Here is a 21046-nt window from a genome sequence, read left to right on the forward strand (position 1 = left end):
GTAAATAACATGAACAGTCTCACATCGCTCAGCTCCTGTTCTTACACACACAGGAGCTCAGCGGAATGGAGGAGACAGACAGCTAGAGTTGGAAAGTTGACAACAGCTGCACTCGAGCAAAAACACCTCGGTGACAGCTGACTTAAAACAAAGGATTGAATCGGGCTCTATGTAGCTCGACATAGCCGATCCCGATCAGTTAAAAAACACCTTGATTGGCTCTGATACCGATCGTTGAGATCAGACCGTGACATCCCTTGTTACACTGGTACAAACCTTAGTTTCTGTGGCTGATCTGGACTGCATTGGCGACGAGGAGCAATAAAGCAGGAAGCAGCTGTGACTACAGAAGACCAGGTCCTCTTCAGATTTCAAACGGCCTCCAGATTCCTAATGAGAGAAATCAGACTAAGTTTTAACAGGCTGAATAAGGAATGAGGTGTTGAATCAAAGCCTGACCAACGTGAACTGCTTCAGCTCGACTGATGTTAAAAGAAGTTATGAAATAAACATCAAAAACATACAATATTTAAATAACCAAAATACTCTCGACTGAAGTCAAGGGGTATGCTGTTAAACCCACTAATTAAACTGAAATGGATTTTACTCCAGCAGGCAGGAATTACATAACCAGAGGCTGTACACAGTATTACTGTGTGTGTACTGTATATATATACACTCAGGCTGAAAGGAGAGAATATATCCTCTACAGTAAGGTCCAGGCATCCAGTCATGGCTCATGGCCTCCATTGGGAAATCAATAATAAATTATCCATAATAGTTTGGCAAAGATGACATTTTATGAACTGGTGCTGAGTATTTAAAACATGTTTTACTTCATTAGTCTCAAAATCACACTTTAATAATCTAAGCTGCTGCTGTAAGGTGGCCTGCCTACATAATATATCACCCTGCTGCCATTCGGACTATTTAAGCCTAATTAATTTGGTACCTTCATGTGGGCTGGGAGATCTTTGATGGATTTCTGAACTCCATTTCCCAGAACCACCACCTTACAGTGGCAGCACCAGTGAGGTTTACATCCAGGGCTTGCAGGGGTCTTCTGGTCGTGTCCTCGAGCGAGAGCTGCGCCTGAAGTCACAAAAATATGCTTTTAAAAATGACATCTATTTTGAAAAGCAATCTCTTATAATAGTAACCTACAATTGTATGATGCTTGACTTTGAGTTAACAATAAATATCAGCTCGAAAAATAGAACTGCCTGTTACAGAGGTAAATTAAATAGTGATTAGACGACTGCTGCTTTGTGCCTTTTTCACAGAAGTCATTATGTTTAGCTTTAATCAGAGAAGACACTTCAATTACAAATGCTCCTGTTTAATTTAGTTTTATTCCCTCACCTGGGCTGTTGGGATGGAAACGGAAATGATGTGCCTGCTGCGGATGCATCATCGCCTGTGCTCCACTGGGCCTTATCATCTGACCTGGTCGACCGTGAAGCCCGCTGTCTCCTTGTCCGTGGAAGAGCATGGGAGGCCGCGGCTCCATGCCATGAGGGCCTACCCTTTGACCGCTGAGTACAGATAGGGGCCCCCTGTCTGGGGTGCTGCTGACCTCGTAACTACTGGGGATCTTCACACATAGTAGATCTGAAATGGCTGCCACTACACCTGTGATGTTCTGAGGGGAAAAGAGTAGCTGATTAGGTCTCACATAAAAATCTCATACACAGTTCAAGTAAGACTAAAGTTTTGGTGTGTTGTCTACATTTACATCCCTGGGAATTTTTTTTTTTATAATGCATTTATTGTTGTGATTTGCCTTTACTTGAGGTGGAATAACTAAATTTGGCCTCTCGGTAACACTGACTACCTTTAACAACTGAATTAGAGGCAGTTTCTTTGCCATGTGAGACTGAATTGGACAGACAAGTATGGCAACTCTGAGTGTATATATCTGTTTTCTAAACAGTTATCAGAACAGACACAAGAGGTCTTTCACATGGTAGAGCATTGACTCAGGCCTGGATGTATCAGGTAACGCTACATATAGTTTTACGTTGAACTAGGCTATAACTATGCTAATTTAACTTTTGCTATCAACAAATACAGTTTGAAGTTGGCATTGCCACAAAGTCCCTTCTTTATGCCTCCTTTGCTACAGAACCAAACAACGGCAGCATCATTCTGCTCCAGTGTCTGATTATACACATTGCAGCTTTGCAGAATCAAAAGAGGCGTGACAGGCTTGACATGTAACACAACAGCGTCGGCCTCTAATGTGACATTAAACATACACGTCGATGACATTAGCATGTCAATGACAATCATACTGTCCCTGTTGTATGACAGCTGATCTTGTCCTCTGCTCTGTGGGTGAGGAGCCCTGCATCTCTTTGTTTTTCCAATGTGTGAACATCGACCGTCACTGTTCTTCTTCTTTGAATGAGCCGCTAATAGCTACTTCCTATATCTCCCCTGGTGGGTCGCATGCATAACACGTTGTCAACAGGTCACACCTGCGGCGCCTATGATCCCGTCTTGCAGGCTGTCCTGCAGACACTGTTTTCGGCACTGTTACTACCTCCCCTGGAGGCTTTAAGGTGAAACAACTGTGTCCCCCCATTCCGCTATCGTATCTTTTATACAGACGGCAAGGTGGCATAGCAGCGCAATATTCCTCTTCTGAACAGGTAGTGTAAAAGGGCCTTAACACTGGGATTGCCACTATTTGTCAACAGATGGACCTGTGATTATATGATACCACAGTCAACAAAGGTAGATGCACAGTTTTGCGATACAGTAGTGCGCAGAAGTCGTTTCCATGGTTACCACACATTCGGCATCTGGCATATACTCGCAGAGTGTTTGTCTGACTGTCTATTCACACGAGGAGGGATGCACAACCCAGTGAATCCACGTGGGTACGCAGGCGGAGTGACGTTTCCCGTCTGAAAAGACCTTTCTTTAAATGTGTTGTTTGTATGTATGTAAGAATTAACAAGATGTGAGCAGGTAGAAAAAAAAAGTGCGCAAAAATGTCTACATTACAATTTTTACAACACAAATGGGGAATTCTGTGAACTGAAAAACAAGCCTGACATGCAAAAAATAAGTGTTTCAAACTATGATCAAGTTCGGCAGGATTTATGTCTCGGACTGACAGCACTGTAAACCATGTATTTCATATTCCTACCTCTGCTGCAGCTGGTCTCAGTGTGATGGCGACAGACACCAGTCCTTGTTTGGAGTCATTAGACATGGAGCCAAAGGGGGAGCCGAAGAACATTGCAGAAGGCTCTGTTTTGATATCCTGCAATTTTATTTCTGACCCTGGAGAATGAAAAAGGAGGACATTCATTAAAACTTGCCACCACACTTTTAAGGTATGCTGGAGTTGTGCGTTTAAACTGCACACTCAAAAATACCCAACCAATTATGACTGGAGTCACACGAGTACATATTTTAAATGTGTTGGAGTTGTGTTTGTTTACCTTTCCCATCTGGTGCAGGAAGCATGGGAAGGACAGGAGACAGGCAGGGGGACGGTGGCTCTTCCTTCACCAGAGAGAGGTCTGGGTAGCGACTTATCTCCATGCCAACCACGCTCTCAGGAGATGAGGACGGAACAAAACTGTCAGGTGTGTCCCTGTCCTTGCAAGGCTCCTGTCCTCTGTTGCTGTTATCATTTTACGGAGAGAAACAATAAATCAACCAACTCTGTCAAATCCACGCAGCCAAAACTGATTATCATGAGTGCACAAGTAAACACAAACAAATGTTATGACAGCCGTTAATGGTGATGTAACCCTCCAGAAGGCATTACTGTTATTTATCCGTTACCTGAGCTCCTCCTGGTTGTTGTGAGGAGGGGTGGGGAGGGAGGCCGGAACATCCACAGTTTTGGGTCCCTGCGCGATGGCCCGGGCTAGTAGGTCTTCCTCGGTTCTGAATGGGACATGTAGTGGCTTTGGGACCAGGCCTTTGGACACTGTATGAAACAGGAGCACAATGTCAACACATATGTACGCGCTATTCTTGCCTGTAATGATGGAAATACTCCTTGGCCCTGTTTACACCTGGTATTAACATGTGTCTTGGGTGACTGTATCACAAGTGGACAGCTCTAAGTAAAAGTAACCTTTGTTTCAAGGTTATGACAGTGTGAGATAAAATGGGAAAAAGTAACATTGAAAAGATACATCCTTCTGACTGCTTACCCATGGCAGCAGCTTTGCTGGCCAGCTCTTCTGTCGTCGCAAACCCATTGATCATTTTCTGTCGGTTCACAGGTGGTGGAGTGGGAGGAAGAGACGCCGGTGGTGTTGGTGGATTGCTCAGGTTACTCTGCTGTAGGAGTCAGAACCAATGCAGTGTCAGCACATTACGCTCCAGACATATTGAACACACACCACTCTGTTTACCCTGTTACAACCTGGTAAGGTAAGCAGATCTCACCTTGTAGGCCAGCTGGGAGTAATAGTCAGAGACTCCATCGAGTGAGGCGCTGCCAAAGGTACCAGACAGGAGGTTCTCTCCGTTGAGCTGGCCGCTGCCATAGGGAGCGAAATGGGCAAAGTTGACCCCAATCAGGGGCTCCATGAGAGGCAGCAGGGAGAGCTGCTGTGTCAGGAGAGAAAAGCAGGACCAGGGGAAGAGATGGGAGTAAAATCAGGACAAGTATGCAAGTGGAATTGATATATACATACACATTATACATCCGATCAACCTAACCAGCATCATTAATGTTGGATAGAAGTCTAATCTCTGGTCCAGTTATCAATCTCGCTGCAGAACAAGGCAGGTAAATCTGGGCACAATCAAACTGTTTACAGTCACATACTGAAGCTGTTCCAGCTTATAGCCACAGTCATAATTTCCATTTTAGCCAAACTTATCTTAAACATGTGAGAAACTAGCATACAGGTGTGTGCTTGTTTGGTTTTGCTGAGCTGTATTAAATGTGATGATGTAAGTTTCTAATGAATGAGTCAGCTTTGTAACATTCAAATCAATATGCCTCAATCAGTGAGGGACGTGCAATATAATCATGAATCCCTTCCATTCCCCTGAATAATACCACCTTCTAATACCTGTGTGTGCACTGCCATCCAATACATATCTAATTACAGTAATATGCTTATGATATGTGAAATTAGTGTCTGTGCGCTCAGTGGAGACCATTTTCTATCCTGGCAGTAATTAATACTGGAAAATTCTGAATAAAGCCTTCAGATTTCAAGCTATAATCCTTCTCCCATCCTTTGTTCCCAAATATGTGCAGCAGTGCAGCTTCGACCAATTTAATGAAGAGCAGGTTATAAGGCGGTAAAATCAATCTTACCTGTTTGATTTGGGTCATTACAGTGTCAGGGCCAGAGTGCATTAGCTGCCTCTCATCCCCTTCCTTCTTCCTTTTCTTGTAGCGAGAGGCAGGCTTCTCCCCTCCTTTCGGAGCCCTCTTGTTCCTCCCTTTCTTCTTCTCCTGTTCTGGGAGCACAGGTCCTGGAAAGTCTGGGGTGCCATCTGAGTACGCCTGGAGATGAGAAAAAGATATCGTTGCATAAAAATGCATTAATAAACTTCAGATTACATGAGAAGCATTATGGCTCCAAGTAAGATGTTTTCAAACACAGAACTATGACTCATTCAAAAACCGACAGCTATGACTCATAGTAATTTAACTATGACACGCCTCCCATCTGAATCACTTAGCCCGTCTATGACTCACTATGTTGATCACCCCCTCAACGCTCTAACTGTATGACTAACACAAAGACTGACCCCGTTGCTGTCCATGGAGCTTTGTCTCAGCAGGGCTTTGCAGTCTGCAGGATCCTCCTCCTCTGAGCGCATGCTCTCCACTGACCTCTGCTGGGACAGTCCAGGTGGAGGTGTGCTCTTGTTCTTCAGAAGGTGTTTCAGTAGTTCATTGCCAGCCTCCCCCTTGTTTGGACTTTGCCCTGCAGGGAAGGGAGACACACTCCCTTTATTACCCTCCTCCTTCACAGAGCTCATTTCTGAGCCAATGGACCCTTCCCGTGGCCCATGACACTCACTGGCATCAGTCTGCTCCAGCTTTATGTTGTTAAGGATCCTGTCATGTTCCTGAGCCTGGGCTCTTGCTGCTTCTGCTAGGAGACCAGGGTGTCCAGATTGGCCTCCAGAAAGCTGCCTCTCCAGCTCTGAGTGACTGGGGGTGGTAGATCCCAGTAAGGGGGACCGTGACAAATCCTGGTCACCGAAGAGATGGGTGTTTCTGGTTGGAGTTGAGGAAGTGTCCGAGACACATGGTGTGAGAGGGGCTGTAAGGTCTGAGTGTGGAGTTGAAGGTGTCTTGACAGAATCTGCATCATCGTCCTTCTTCTTTTTGCGATTTCTCTTCTTCTTACCCTTCTCGTCTGGGATGATGTTGGAGTAGAGTTGGATTAGAGACTGACCTGAGCCTGGAAAGTTAGACGGTAGAGGTGTAGCTGAGTCACCTCCGAATGGTGGACCCTCACCTGGCATCTGGAGCATCATTCCTGGGCCACTGAACTGACGAGGTCTGGGTTGACCCTGGGGAAAATTAGGTGCTTGTAGGGCAAGATTATCAGGCCCAAAACCAGGCCCCATGTCACGGGGCATCATTCCATTGCCCATCATGGCCCTCCTTTCACCTTGCATAAAAGTCCCAGGTGGTGAGCCCATACCGGGCTGCATGACCTGCTGCTGGGGGAACATTGGTGCAAGTTGTTGCTGCTGTTGCATTGGAGGCCTCTGAGGCTGCATGAAGTCCTGTGGCAGCTCTGTGTTGAAAAACGGCATCTGAGCGAGCGGTGCCATGTTCCCATCCGGCCCCATCATCCCTTGCTGCTCCATTTCCATACGGTGTTTCAGGGCTCTCTGTCGTTCGACTTCCTGCATTAGCTGCACCCGCTGTCTCTCCTGCTGCTCCCTGAGCCTCTCCCTCCTCTCCCGCTCCTGGAAACCTTCACTGAATGGGTTGTTGTCGTCAAACTTCACACCACCTGCCTGCATAGGTTTTACACCACCTGGTGGAGCTGGTGGTGCCTGGGGATCCACAGGCATTTGCGGGTGTTGAGGTATGTTACCCATTGGCATCTGATGAGGTTGGCCTGGATTTCCCACAGGTACCTGGGGCGGCATTATAGGTGGCATTCCTGGTCCCGGCATGGGCATAGGAGCACCAGGATGCCAGCCAGGTGGCGGGTTGGGTATACACGGAGGTGCATTTGGCTGGCCCGGATGAAGTGGCATCTGCATCATGGGATTCATAGGAGGCTGGACAATTGGTGGTCCAGCGGGGACCATGCCAGCAGGGCCTGGCATTGGGTGCATCCCAGGCATTATGGGTGTCATATTGTTCTGCTGCTGTTTCACTCGATACTCCTCTATAAGCTCAGCATGCTCCTTCTGTTGCTTGCGGATCTGAAACAAAACATAAAACACGTTCACAGAAAATATTATTGAGATTCTCTATGAAATTTACAAAGAAACTACATATCACTTTCATGGTGTTTATCACATTTACAAGACAAATTTGTAAGGACGCAGGTTTACCCAAGGGAAGAGATGAATGATTTCTATTTCAAACAGTAACTGAAGAATTAAACTCTAAAGCAGGAGTTGGAAAGTACAATCAGCTGAGAGCAATTTTTTTCAGCATTGCTCTTTTAGGGAGTTAGAGCAGGCTGACAGGTGCCATGCAGACACAAAATAACAGCTAGATGTGTATGCATACTCTATATACCTACTTACTTACCTACTGATTTATTACTAATTATGCCTACTGTAAATGTAAGATGCTGTCAGAGAACAAGCCTCTGCTTTTGAGAGAAAGAAACTGTCTCTAAAAGGAGTAAAAATAGTTGAAGGTAATCAAAATAAAGAATAGACCAAAGTATGTGTTTCTGTTAAATCTGTGTGCTCATACTACTCTTCCGCCAGTGCCACTGTGTCATTGCAAATAAGCCTGCAGTAAGAAAATAATAAGTCTCTTTGGATAAATAATACCGAGTTAAGTTTTCTCCATCTGTTATTCAGTTGGGCCTTATTTCAGCACCATAGTTTGGTTCTAGACACACTGGGGATGTGGGTAACTACTCCTGTTGAAGGACCATATTTGGCCTAAAGACTGTTATTTACCGGTCCCTACTTTAAACATTTAACTGAGCTCCCTAGGACCAATGAATGGACAGTGCTTAGGGCAGTCATTGTGCAAAGGAGGGCTGAGATAGAATTCAGTGCTGGAGCTTGGCAGGCCGAACATTTACCTGCTCCAGTTGTTTCTGCACTACACCCTGCTGCTCTGTGACATGTTTGAGCTGCTCGGCGTCCTCCTCAGGGAACTCTCTCCCTGCCTTCTTAGCTGTTCTCTGCTTGGCAGAAAGGGCTTTCTTAGACTTCCTGTGAGCCCCAATCTTCTCTTCCAGAAACTTCTGCTGCATTTGAAGTAGTTGCTGAGTCTCCTGGAGCCACTCCTCGTACTGAGCCCTCTGAGCATTGTCTGAAAGAAGAAAAAAGGCTCTTTTGTTAGCAATCTTGACAGCATGAAAAACAAACATCTTAACATTTCGATGCCTGACAGACCTTCAAACCAAAAAGTTGAAAATGCATATACATTTTAAGAAAACTTACTGACAAATCCCGGTCCAAAGTTTGGAGGATTTGGTCTTGCTACTTGTGTCAATTTGCCATCCTGAATGCAAGGTTAAAAAATACATTACCATATATTCAATAACTCAAATACTTTTCACTGTATAGTTTTAAATGACATCTAACCAGACTAATGATTCAATACCTGTCCAACAACTTGTGGAGGAAGTGGTGTGCTTTCAGGACAAGGTGGTGCAGGACCAGGAGGAAATCTGTAATAGAGCAATACCGCAATTGCGCACCATTCAGTCAGTCACAGTTGCAAGTCTTCACACAGCTGCACAAAATCCCAGTGGCTGTTCAGTTAGGTTGTTATTTCCATTGCTTTAAGAGCTAAACTAATACATACACTCCCTCTGCAATCATTACATTTTCTGCTGAAGAAAGAGAATGTATTCATGTGGTACCAAAGTGAACTTTTTACCTGTTCATGACTATTGGGCTCATTCCCATGTTGTTCTGAACCATGACTTTGTTGATGCCTTTCAGGGCAACCATTTTAGCTTTCATGATGGGGTCAGTGATGGCATCAAAATCTGCAAATGACAAGTAATGCATAATCAGAAAAGACTGGCTATCTCAAACATCAACCTGTGCTGACGATTTTAAGTTGTGGCCTTAATAATTTACCAATGTTTGGGAAGAAGGAGTCGCTGGAGCGCTGTCGTATCATGGCTTGCATCTGCCTCTGCTGCTGTTGCTCCTGCCTCTCCTGGTCTAGGAGGTCCTGCAATAGGAGTGGCTGCTCCTCTAGCAGAAGAGGGCGGTGTTGCTGGCCGTGCTGACCCAGAGTCTGGTTCAACGCTGCCTGCTGGGCCGGGGTCAGACTGCTCGGGTCCACTCCAGAGGCTAGCCCCACCTGCTGGTCTGCCCCAAAGCCAGTCATAGAAGCTTCTCCTGCAGCGGCGGTGGCGTCGGGTAATGTAAGCCCAGAGGTATGCTGAGTGTCAGTGACTTGGTTCTGCTGGGGCATGAGGTTACCTCCTTGACTGACAGATTCAACAATTGGATTTAATGACTGCTCCTCAGGCTGCTGCTTAACGAGTAAACTAGACAGGACTGGGGTGGATTCAGAGAGAACTCCCTGCTGGTTTGGGGTTAAGGTGTTTCCAGTGGCTTGCTGGTCTGCCACATCAGGGGGTTTCTGACACTCCTTGACCTCTGTTTTAATTTCTTGCCCAGGTGCCAAAGAAGCAGAGTCCTGACTCATGGGGGCCTCCGGCTTCACCTCAGCTGAGGACTGCTCACCTGAGGCCTCAGACTTTTCCAGTACAGATTCTGAAGTGGTCAACGCCTCAGTTCCTGTGCTTGAGTTTTTGTTGATCTCTGTGGTGTCCGCATTATCATCCATAGGATCACTGAGATCCAGTTCCTCATTAAACATGTCTTTCTTGATGTCGTCTAGGTCAGGATCTGTGTAGGCAATGATGTCAAATTTCCCAGATGTTAGGAAGTCATCGAGGTGTAGGTCATTTGTCTCTAGATCAAGGTCTTTGCCATCTTCAGGATCCAAATTTAGGTTTTCCAAGTCAGCATCCACCAAGTCTTTCACCTCCACGTCCTCAAGATCTTTGACTGCTGATTCTTCTGCATCCAGTTTCTCCTCCACAGCTTCACTGCCGGACACCGCGACCGGCTCACTCTGCCCAGCAGGGGGTGCAGTCAGGATCATAGATGCTGCCATGTTCTGGGTCTCATTTGAAGCAGGCTGGCTCATGGATCTCATCAAATGAGTTTGTTTGACTGTGTTGTTTCCTGACATTTGGGCTTGCTGATGAAGATTGTCCATGCTGGCAGATAGCTGTACATGGCCAGTGTGGCTGGACATGGGGTCTACCATCCTGGGCACCTGATTTAAAGGGAACCTGGATTCAGGTGCTCCTGGAAAGCCTGGTAGCCTTTGCCCCTGCAAGCTGGGATCCATGTTGCCTCCTTGCATGGCACCAGGGGGAAACGGCAGACGTGGCCTGTTTTCTACTGCTCTGTGTCGCAGCTCAATGAAAGGCTGGCCCATTATATTGTGCTGCTGCACTGGCATGCCACGTGGTGGGAAGTGCTGGGGCAGCCCCATAGGGTTGCCTCCCATGCTCTTTGCCATTTCGGCAGACATAGACCGTCGCATTTGAGGAGGGACATCCTGCATTGGGTGTTGCCCTCTGGGAAAGAACTCTTGGGCCCCATGAGGTCCTAGAACCCCAGGTGGAAATGCAAATCTAAAATAGGATAAAAAGATATATGAATAGAGAAGAAAATGCATTCTAGATTTGGGTAGTTATGTGTAATCAATTATAGAATATATGTAACACACAGATGTAATAAAATGTAATATCATAACACAAACCTTGGCCCCTGATGTCTCAAATTAGGATCTCCAGGATGCGGGACCCTGGGGAGTTGCCCCTCATTAGGGAAAGGGACACGCTGATCGCCTGGAAAAGGTCCAGGAAACCTCATTGGCCCTCTCATGGGTCCTTGTCCAGGATAAGGTGGAGGAGGCCGGTTGAACATTTCCCCCTGCTGCCCAGGCCCCTCCTGAGGCCAGGGTCGTGGTGTTCCTGGGGCTATGTTGCCAGCAGGCTCCTGAGGGCCCCTCTCCTGCCGAATAGCACTCCTCTGTTGCTGCTGTTTGAGGATTAGCTCTCTTATTCGTTGTCGCTACAAAACACAACAAGCATTCAGAAATGTAACACCTTTATAAAACAAAGTAAATGGGCCATGTATGGCTTACATTAACACTGTCTTTCTAGCTATTAAAACAGATTGTCAGTTAATTTTGGTCTACTGAAAGTCCACAGCTAATGGGTAGCAATGCAAGTTGAAGGTCCCCATTTTCTATTGACAGCCGTTACATACTTTGAATTCTGCAAATGCACACAATTTTACATCATTTTACACGTTTTATTACTATTTATATTATATATTTTCATGCCTCTAATTGATTTTGTCTTTTAATCAATTTTATTCAATGTTTCAGTCTAGCTTTTATGTAACTGTTTAATTATTATCATAGCTTTTAAATCTATTTTAGTGTCATCATTTTTATTCCTGTTTTGCGTTTTGATTTATTTTATCTACCTCTTTAAACTAGTTTTCATTTTACTATTATTACTGTTTTTATATCTTTTATATCTATTTTATTACATTTTAATCATTTTTTTGTCTGGCATGCATTGGTCTCATATTCATCACTTGTTTTGGCCTTTTTTGTTCCACTCTACACTTGTTTGGTTTATCATTGGCTTGTCAGTCAGCGGTAAAGTACTCTGAACTGCACTAAATTGTATGAAAGGTGCTATACAAATAAAAATTGTTTGATTGATTAAAGACATTGTTGATATACACAAACTAAAATGAACACAAGTGGAAAAATAAAATCTTAAATGAGATTCAGAATAGAACATTAACAACAGTGTTCATGTACCTGTCTGAGTCTTTCCTCACTCTCAGCTAGAGCAACACCCTGAGCCTCAGAGGAAGCACCGGGCATTTGTGGGTTGTTAGATGCTTGGCCCGGGTCTTGAGGGATAGTTCCATTGTTGCCCACACATGACTGATCTTTCATTTCCATTTTCTCTACTGACTGTGGACGAGGGGTCATCGGGGCTTGCTCATATGGGTCATGGCCAGGTGTCTGACTGGGTCTTCTGGCAGGTGACTGTGTGAATCCATCCTCTGAAACACTTGGGTGTTTTGGTGTTTGTGAGCCTGGATGGGGGAAGGGCTCTTGAAGTCTGCCTTGTGGTACAGAGAAAAGATCCTGGCTTCCCATTGGCCCTTGCCTTGGCCCTTGTCTGCTGAGCCCATCAAGACCAGGCCGTGGGGTCCCTGGCGGCTGGGCGTAGGGATCATTAAGCATTGGTCTGGGGGCCCCAGGCTGGGGAAACATGTCACCACCCCCTGGCCTTGATGTCCCAGGTGTGCTAGTAAATGGCTCTATTGGCCCCCTCTGGCTACCTGGTGACTTGGAAAACCTCTCTCCCACAGAGGGCCGAGGAGTACCTGGTGGCTGAGCGTAAGGGTCCACTGAGTGGGAAGGTGACATCCTCTGTCCAGGGTGTGACTGATGAGTGAACTGGTTCATCCCACTGGGGCGAGGAGTAGAAGGAGCCTGTGAGTAAGGGTCTGAGGATGTGTTAGGGGTGTTTGAAGGTTGACCGTAGTTGTCATGTGGACGTGGGGTGCCGGGCGGTCGGGCATAGGGCTCAAAGAATGGGCGAGGTTGAGCACCGGGTTCATTGATGGATCGTTGGTTGCCTGCAGACTGAGAGAAAGGGTCAGCAGGTGGCTTGTTGGGACCAGATGGCTGGGCAAAGGGGTCATAGGTGAAGTGGTCAGGCCTTGGAGTGGAAGGTGCATGAGCATAAGGATTTCTAGACATCTGAGTCATTGGTCCTGGCTGAGCAAACGAGTGCACCTGAGGGTGATGCTGGCCCATTCTAGGAGGACTGGTAAAGTTGTCATTCCCAGATGGTCTTGGTGTATGTGGAGGCTGAGCATAGGGGTCATTCTGCTGATTCTGGGAGAACCTGTCAGCAGGATGTGGACCTGGTCGGTTAAAGGGATCCTGAGCCTGAGGAGGGGGCATGGGTGTTTTGAACAAAGGGACAGAGCCAGACTCATTACTTCCAGGAATTGGCGTAAGTAAAGGCCGTGAGTAAGGGTCAGACAAGATCATCCTGTTCTGAGCCATGCGCTGATAGGCCTCATTTCTTATCATGGGCCTCGAGTATGGGTCTCTGCCCGGAGAGCCCATTGGGGGCCTTCCCTGAGCAGCCTGACTGGCCCTGGGAGGACCCATGGGCTTCAGGAAAGGGTCCATTTCCCCAGCTGGCCTTGGGGTGTCAGGAGGTTTGGCGTAGGGGTCACTGCTCATAGATGTTGGAGAACCAAAAGATTCATGAGCAGGTGAGGGCCTCCCTCTGTCCTGCTGCTCCATCAAGGACGTGGGGGATTTCCCAGATTCCACAGGCATTCTGCGACATGTATTTGGCGGCCTTGGGGTCCCAACCATCTTGGCATATGGGTCCCATGGAGAGGAGGGTCTGGACCCAGAGGAACCTGGTGAAAATACCTGGGGGGACTGAGGTTGCGAGGAAGGGCCAGATGGAGGGGGAGGTGGGGGTCGCAAGAACACGTCCTCCGGGGGACCTGAAGTGGGCGTCCCTGGTAGCTGCGGCCTGGCAAAGCCATCCTTAGAATTGAGCTGCTGCATGGGGGACATGCTGCCATTGCTGGGCTGGGAGGCTGGACTGCCGTTTCCACTGTTGTTGCCATCGCCCTCTGTCTGGCTGTTGGTCTGCTGCTGCTGCTGTTGCTGCTGCTGGAGTTGCTCATTCTTGACTTGCTCCAGTTTCTGAGTGGCTTCAATTTTGGCTTGCTGTTTGCTTTTCTGCCTCATTTGCTGTTGGAAGGGCACAGTGAAAAGTGGGATTAGACATCACAAAGAGATGCAGCGAATATCAGTCTCATGCCAAAAATAAACTGGACCTACTAACCACCAATGTCATCAGGGTTAATGTGGCGGATAGTGCAGTTGTTTAGGGAGCTTTACTAAACCACCACTTCTTAGCTGTCTTAATATTAAGTGGACCTGCCGCTGCATTCCCTGACTTCATTGCATACACTCTTACCTGTCTAAACTTCCACTCTTGTTCATGCTCTGACTCTTTTGGTTTCAAAGGGTCTTTAAACAGCAGTTCTGTGTCTAGTGGTATGTTGGGATCAAACACCTCAGGGGGCTGTTGCTGTGGGTGGTGCCTCTTCACCGTCTCATTCGACATCTGGACTTTGTTGATGCGCAGGGCTGCTCGGTTATCTCTTGCCTTTTGCTAAACAGCAAATCAATCACAAGTGCAGAACAAAACACACATCAGACATAAATATAAGATTGCAGAAAAAAATAATACCAATGCAACTTTTATTATCTAAAACATGTGTGATAGTGAAGAAATATTACTAAAAGTACTACAACAAAAACTGGTGTGTATGTAGCATTAAATTCTCTTTCATAGCATTTGTTTCAATATCGCACTGTTACATGGGTCTTCAGTATTGAAAGTTCATATGAGATGATGACTTTCAGCTTCCCCCACAAGTCCAAATACCCAACAGTGGACTTCACACTCAAAACAGCATCATGGATAAGAGCTATGACATTCAAACTTTTTAATGGCACGTGTTCACAGCGTAGAGTAGTTCACCGCATGCCATAGCGTGCCATTAAGGCTGAGTCTGTATTGCAGCGGCCAAAGTCCAGCCTGGGCCCTTTGCTGCATGTGATCCTCTTTGAACCACCCACATAAATGGTTTGTGGACTGATCAGTATCAGCAACAACATCCCGAATAGTTGATAAAACCCAAAAGAAGGGCTAATGCTATTTTCATAAAACCAGCATATTTTTAAAATTCTATTCAATGTGAGCAATGCGCATTAACACTATGCTACAAACACCAAAAGCATGACGAGGTGCTAAGCGTCTATTCTGCCCTGAGCACAGGATGTTTGGCATTTTTTTCTTCTGGCTGCAAAGAGTTGAAAAATCAACGCTACTACAGGCCGTCCCGGTCACTTTTTACCCAGCTGTCCAATCACAGTGGCGGAGGGGTGGGACAAATACCACAAAGACCAACTGTCACATCCTATAAGTACAAGTGCAAGATAACAACACCAAAACAGGAGAAATTAATACTGAGCCTAAATAGAGCAGAGTGTCCATGTTTCAGCCTTTCCTTCATCCAGAGCAAAGTAAGTACTCTGACTGACATGTGCTGACATTTTTACTTCTTTGAATATGCCGTATCATAGCAACTTGACACAATCAAAACGTCTTTGCTGAAAAAACACTGCGACCTCATTGCCCTTTTGTATTCTGCAGTTAACAACTAACAAAAACAAGTGTTTTATTTTAAGACTGTTATTGTTGTCATTTCAAAAGCAAATATACTGAATAACAGCTGAAAAATAAGGGTTATTATACAGCACTAAAATCAGGATAAATTCAGTAATTTGGATAAAAATAAATTAAAAAAAATCAACATCAGATAATCTACTCCTAATCAACGCAGTGGAAATTCCTTCAGAGCAACAGCACTATCCGAACAGGGTAATAGGAAATCACCAACTGGTTGTTTGTGAGCATCGCTACACAGATACACAAACAGTGGAAGATAAAAAGCTCCAACAAGAGAAGAAGAGAGGAAGACTACTCTCTCCTTCTCTCTCTGATCATATCCATCCTGTTTGTATTTCAGCAACATGAAGGGAGGTTCCCTTCTTACTGGCAAAGAGCTGACACTTGGTGGTGACAGTGAGAAAGGGGTCTCCTCCATCCCTGAGGCTAGGGTGGTTTGCTAACCTACGACAGAAGCATGGCTGGATACTCCATGATCTCATGGATGTTACATATTTTCATTTGATTATGATTGGGTAAGGTGATCACTGAAAATGTTTAAAGGATAGGTGTTCTATGATACCGGACTCAGTCCAGTAAATGGACAATTTTACCTAAACCAGTTAGTGACTTGACTTCTTTGTACTGTATATGCAGCACAGGATGGAGGTCATCCTGTTACTGTACATAGGTATCACAATAGTCAGGATGTTTGAGTGTGATATCGAAAGACAAAGCCATGAAAGAGAACTGCCACCATGTAACCAGTGGAAAAACACCCTTACGATCACATGCACATAGTACATTTTTTAAATCAAAACTAGGTCTTTGAAACTGGCCTCTGCTAGATAAAATTACCTCTAGTGAACTTAATTACTGAGACCATAGTGAGGTCTAACACTGAGCAGGCCTTCCTATGTTAATTGGTTCATCTGTGAATGGCCGGATTTCAAATTGCATTGGCAAGAGGCAAGAGGCCAGATGCGATAAAAGACTCTGCCTCCTGCATACTAATATGTCAGTGCAACTAGTAGTGACAGTTTGGTGTCTGCCATGGTTCAAAGTGTTTAGGCTTTTGAGACAGTAGAGGAAAATCTGTAAATTCAACAGTGTGAGTGATCTTACCACATATGGGGCCCTGTCTTGTGAACTAGCTTTCCTCCAAAGTTTTGCAATTTGCTTTACTCTTGTAGACCAGTCTGTTGAGAGAATAAGAGGAGGAGTTGTCATGCCAACAGTCTCACAGATCATACAAGGTATTTTTATACAGTGTGACTGAGACAGTGCAGTGTACACACCCAAACAAATACCCAGACATAAACAGAAAGATGAGTAATGATGACAATAAAAAACATGGGCAAGGGGAAAATATATGTTAATATATATATGTACACAAACCTGGGTATTCTTCTTTGAGGTTGGGGAAATTGACATTGGTATATAGGACGGGCGCTACAGTGGCTAGCTCTCCAAGTGTCTCCTCCTTCTCCCACTTGAGTGTACTCCTTTGGGCATTTGACATGGCTTCAGTCTCCCCCTCAGGCAGAGGTCCAGGGGGTGTGGGGCCGGGGCCATGGGCGGACCATGGACCAACTGCCTCTCTAGGCATCTGATTAAACTTTCTATCCCTGTAACAACAAAGGAAAACAACTCACTTTTAATCAATACACTCTGGTTTTGCAGAGAAAAACAGAAAAATCATTTTTTTTTTTTTTAAATATTTAATTGTTTTAATGATGAAAGCAGTGCATTACCTTGGATTGTCAGTGAAAGGCATACGGTTAAGGGGGGAGAAATTTTCTGGGATGCAGGGCCCTGCTCCTGAATTTGTAGGGAAGCGTTGGTTTGGTCCCATCATACCATTGATCATTGGCATCCTTGGAAACATGGGATTCCCTGCACACATGATTAAAGAGGTGACTTGAATTTATCAAAAACAAGAGTCAAATGTTACCTATGACCACAACAAGGTGCTCAATGATGTACCTGCGTTGGGGTGAGGCATACTAGTGCCAGGTGTGGCAGGGAGGGGCCCTGGACCCTGGGGGTGAGGCACCTGTGGTGGAGGTGGTTGGCTCGTGCTGGGGCTAAGGACTGCTGTGAAGAGGTCCTCCACATCTTTGCCCTCTAGCTCTGTAACAGAGTGTGACAATAATGATGTTGTTTGCATATAATACGCATAAACGTATAAGGGTGGGTAAAATTAATTAACTGCAATGTCAGAATTAATTCCTCCTGTATTTATTATGAGAGACAACTTTATGTTTGCCTTAAGGACACTACAATTTGTCTCACTAGCCTGAAGAACATAAAACCTTTTGCAAAACACAAGTTTCACAGTTTTTCAAACATCAAATTGACTTTTCAAGGACTTTCCAGGCCAAATTCCCTCAAATTCAAGGACCCAACACTGCATGGTTTAAAACTCTTTCAAGGCCTTGTTTTCCCCCTTCAAATTCACAAACTTTTAAGGATTTTCAGGACCTGTGGTAACTCTTAAAACCCTGAACCGTGGTTTATGTATTGTAACAACACTACATTGGGAGTTCACAGCTCAGTTAACTAGTGTAGGAGACTGATAGCTGCAAGCGTACAGCAAAAAAAGTATGAAATTACAAACCTGGAATTTTGTAAAGTTTGCTGAGAATTGATTCTGAAACAACAAAAGAATTAGAGATTATTCCTTCTGTATGAAATTTAAAACAACACTGTAAAGCGTCTGGATGTCTGGTCTCCCGCACTGACCATCAGTGACCATCTTGTCAAGCTCTGGGCTGAGAATGCCGTCCAGGGGTTCCTCTGGGAGGGCTCGAGGTGTCCTCCGGCCGGCCTGAGACTGGGGCGCCACTGGGGAACTGTCTGCCAGGGGCCCGATGTCCAGACCAGCTGTAGAAACACACACAGACATACAAAAACAAATCATAACACGCACACATACACAGCACACACACACACAAAGCAACCAACAAAATACCCAACAAAGAACGTGATCATAAATACAGACGTGAAGTAAGAACATGTTTATTGTCTTAACAGCCTGAGGAATTCAATCAAAACTCAACAGTATGTGATTACAGCTCCTCGGGGTTCCTGTGTTGTTTAAAGGCAGTGTTTTGGGAACTGTGAAGAGACAAATAGGTCATACTACTTCTCAGTAAAGGTACACAAACACTTGAATGTTTGTGTAGGAAAATACTGCTCTGGCCCTTCAATTATGTACTTTTGATTTATTTAAAAAGGAAACCCTGCAACATTCATCAGCTTTGAAATGGCTGATCCAATCCATAACAAAGCACATGTAAATAATTTGGGTTTCTACACTGCGAGCTGCTTCTATCAAAATGATGCTGGAGTTTCTATCTGTAGGCCCAGACACACCAAGCCAACATTCGACTTTTGGTCAACAACGAGCGGTCAGTGAGCGTCTCTTGCCCTAGTTTTTGCGGTGCCCGGCAATGTTGACACTGGTCCGCCCTTGTTGGCTTTTTTGCGTCTGATTCAGCAAGTTAAATCGGCATCAGAGCTGCAGTCAGTGAGTGAATTCACTTGGATTGGCAGTTCAGCTCAGTGGGCGAGAAGAGAAACAGAAGTGAGGAAAGTAAGCAAAAGTCAAGAGGGCCGTTGAGCTCTTCAGCAGAAATGGTTTGTAAATGTATTATTGTTTGCACGGTAAAAATATGCTTTGTTGTTTAATTATCATATTGTTTTGCTTATGTGCTAAGGGGCTAACTAGCGTCTTGAATCCATCTTGTCGGTCTTCTGTTTTCCCTTTTCATGACGAATGCAGACTACCGCCTCCTGCTAGTGTGGAGAGTTATTTCCACCTACGCAGCCACAGAATGTGGTGCTAGTTGGCCCTCAGCTGTAGTCTTTGCGGTGTGTTTGTGTGCAACATTGTGACTGAAACAACAGACAAGGTGAGGTGACGCAACAGTCGGCCTTCATTGCCACTTGTTCTTTATTGTCGGTTTGGTGTGTCTGGGCCTTATCACTACGTAAAAAAAAAACCCAACAGCATTTCTAGTCTTGTCTATATTTTTCATTTCTTTTCTACTTTCTTCAACACAAAACTGTCTACCAAAGGATGAATGCAACCACTAATTGGCAGTATCTGTATTAGAACAAAATTCTATTAAATGTATTAATGCTGAACAAAGTCGTTTTCACAAAGAACGGAGGACATGGACTGCAGTGCTTTTTGTCATCCAACCACAGGACTGAGAACAGAAGACCTTCACAGTGTTTAAGAACTGAAGGATATTCGCCAAGGCCTCCTGGAAACTAAATTTTTTGGTTCTGAACTGCTTATTTCTTGAATGCCAAAATGTCCTTGTCGGTTTGTTTTCTTTGCAATCTTGAAGCCATCTTCGATCGAGCAGCTATGAATTTGTTCTTATGTATTTCAAAAATGTCACCACTGTGAAAGGGTTTAGGAGGCTCACGGACAAAGACGGACACACCATACGCATTTGAGTGAACACTGTGCACTGGGTTAGGTAAGCACTAAGCAGTTTATGGGTGTTAAAACAATCTGAAATGGTTGAGAAAAAAGCTAAGTATGAAGCAGCTTATATACATGCACACTCAAATAGAGACAAACACCGTAAGAGAGGAAGAATGCACTAAAGCAAGGGATTAGTAGGCCATAGCACCCTTACCAAAAGGAGGAGGTGAGCTGTCAACCTGGAAGGGGCAAAAATCAAGACCTACAAGGACCCAAAACCAGATAAAATGAGTGAAAAAATAGTGAAGACAGAACAAGCACAACACGCTTCAGACAATGCAAACAAACAAAAGATAAAAACCAAAGATGAACAAAAAGTATTGTTAAAGAATGTGACATTAAAAAAAAATCATTAAAGTGGTGAAAGCAAAACAAACTTCGTGTCTGAGGAAATTTCTGAACCGGGAGGAAAAGATTCCTGTGAACCCACGGCTAGGTGACTATTGATAAATTCTTGCCACTGTGACTGCCTGTGAGATATAAGACGCACCAGAGTCACTGCTTGGCTTTCCGAGCATTCCCAAGATGTCTGCATCAGTGTTCAGAACATCAGATAGATCAACTAATGGTTCCTCAGACGTCTCTGTAGATGGGGAAAAAGGAAGAAACAAAAAAAGAAAGAAAACCAAACCGTCACAAATCATAATTGATGGTGATGTTGAACGGACATGAGAATGTGATTTGGAACCATTTGTTTGGATGCCACATGTAGAATTTGGTTTTGAGTAAACAAGAGAGGAAACTCTATGTAAACGACTGCTTCATTGGCTGGCCTCTGATGTGAAATGTACTTTACAGTAGTGCTGCACGATTAATCTAATCGCAATCGCGATGTCAGGGTGTGCGATTACATAACCACATAAAAGGCTGCAATTTGCGATTTAATGTAGTTTAAATAAATGTTAACGTGTGTGCCTGTGAACGTGACTGACTCTCCTGTAGTGTGTGGAGTTTGTTGACATCACGCCCACAAGCTATCCTGGTGCGTGCAGCCGGCGTGCAGCAGTGACCAACACAGACGCTGAAGAAGAGC

The 21046-nt window shown here is 45.0% G+C and overlaps 1 protein-coding gene across 16 annotated transcripts in view; it reads right to left on the bottom strand.

The window, feature by feature from the left end:
• kmt2cb (lysine (K)-specific methyltransferase 2Cb) overlaps positions 1-21046 on the bottom strand; it is an 86725-nt gene that overhangs the window by 6233 nt on the left and 59446 nt on the right. For 9 of the 16 annotated variants that reach the window (XM_050032979.1, XM_050032978.1, XM_050032977.1 and 6 more), the window contains 26 exons: positions 20504-20596; positions 20168-20215; positions 18255-18395; positions 18130-18162; positions 17496-17642; positions 17264-17405; positions 16908-17137; positions 16635-16708; positions 14250-14447; positions 12041-14020; positions 10961-11274; positions 9250-10832; positions 9044-9155; positions 8765-8831; positions 8602-8662; positions 8238-8470; positions 5746-7392; positions 5306-5497; positions 4420-4584; positions 4182-4311; positions 3805-3952; positions 3456-3640; positions 3158-3294; positions 1363-1642; positions 953-1092; positions 277-390 (listed from right to left, as the gene is read on the bottom strand). In XM_050032979.1, the coding sequence (XP_049888936.1) occupies positions 277-390; positions 953-1092; positions 1363-1642; positions 3158-3294; positions 3456-3640; positions 3805-3952; positions 4182-4311; positions 4420-4584; positions 5306-5497; positions 5746-7392; positions 8238-8470; positions 8602-8662; positions 8765-8831; positions 9044-9155; positions 9250-10832; positions 10961-11274; positions 12041-14020; positions 14250-14447; positions 16635-16708; positions 16908-17137; positions 17264-17405; positions 17496-17642; positions 18130-18162; positions 18255-18395; positions 20168-20215; positions 20504-20596 (8594 nt within the window). The remainder of the gene's footprint in view (positions 1-276; positions 391-952; positions 1093-1362; positions 1643-3157; positions 3295-3455; positions 3641-3804; positions 3953-4181; positions 4312-4419; positions 4585-5305; positions 5498-5745; positions 7393-8237; positions 8471-8601; positions 8663-8764; positions 8832-9043; positions 9156-9249; positions 10833-10960; positions 11275-12040; positions 14021-14249; positions 14448-16634; positions 16709-16907; positions 17138-17263; positions 17406-17495; positions 17643-18129; positions 18163-18254; positions 18396-20167; positions 20216-20503; positions 20597-21046) is intronic. The other 7 variants (XM_050032988.1, XM_050032982.1, XM_050032980.1 and 4 more) reach the window with 5 other exon arrangements.

The sequence above is a fragment of the Epinephelus moara genome, chromosome 21, assembly GCF_006386435.1.
Source record: "Epinephelus moara isolate mb chromosome 21, YSFRI_EMoa_1.0, whole genome shotgun sequence".
Taxonomy (NCBI): Eukaryota; Metazoa; Chordata; class Actinopteri; order Perciformes; family Serranidae; genus Epinephelus; species Epinephelus moara.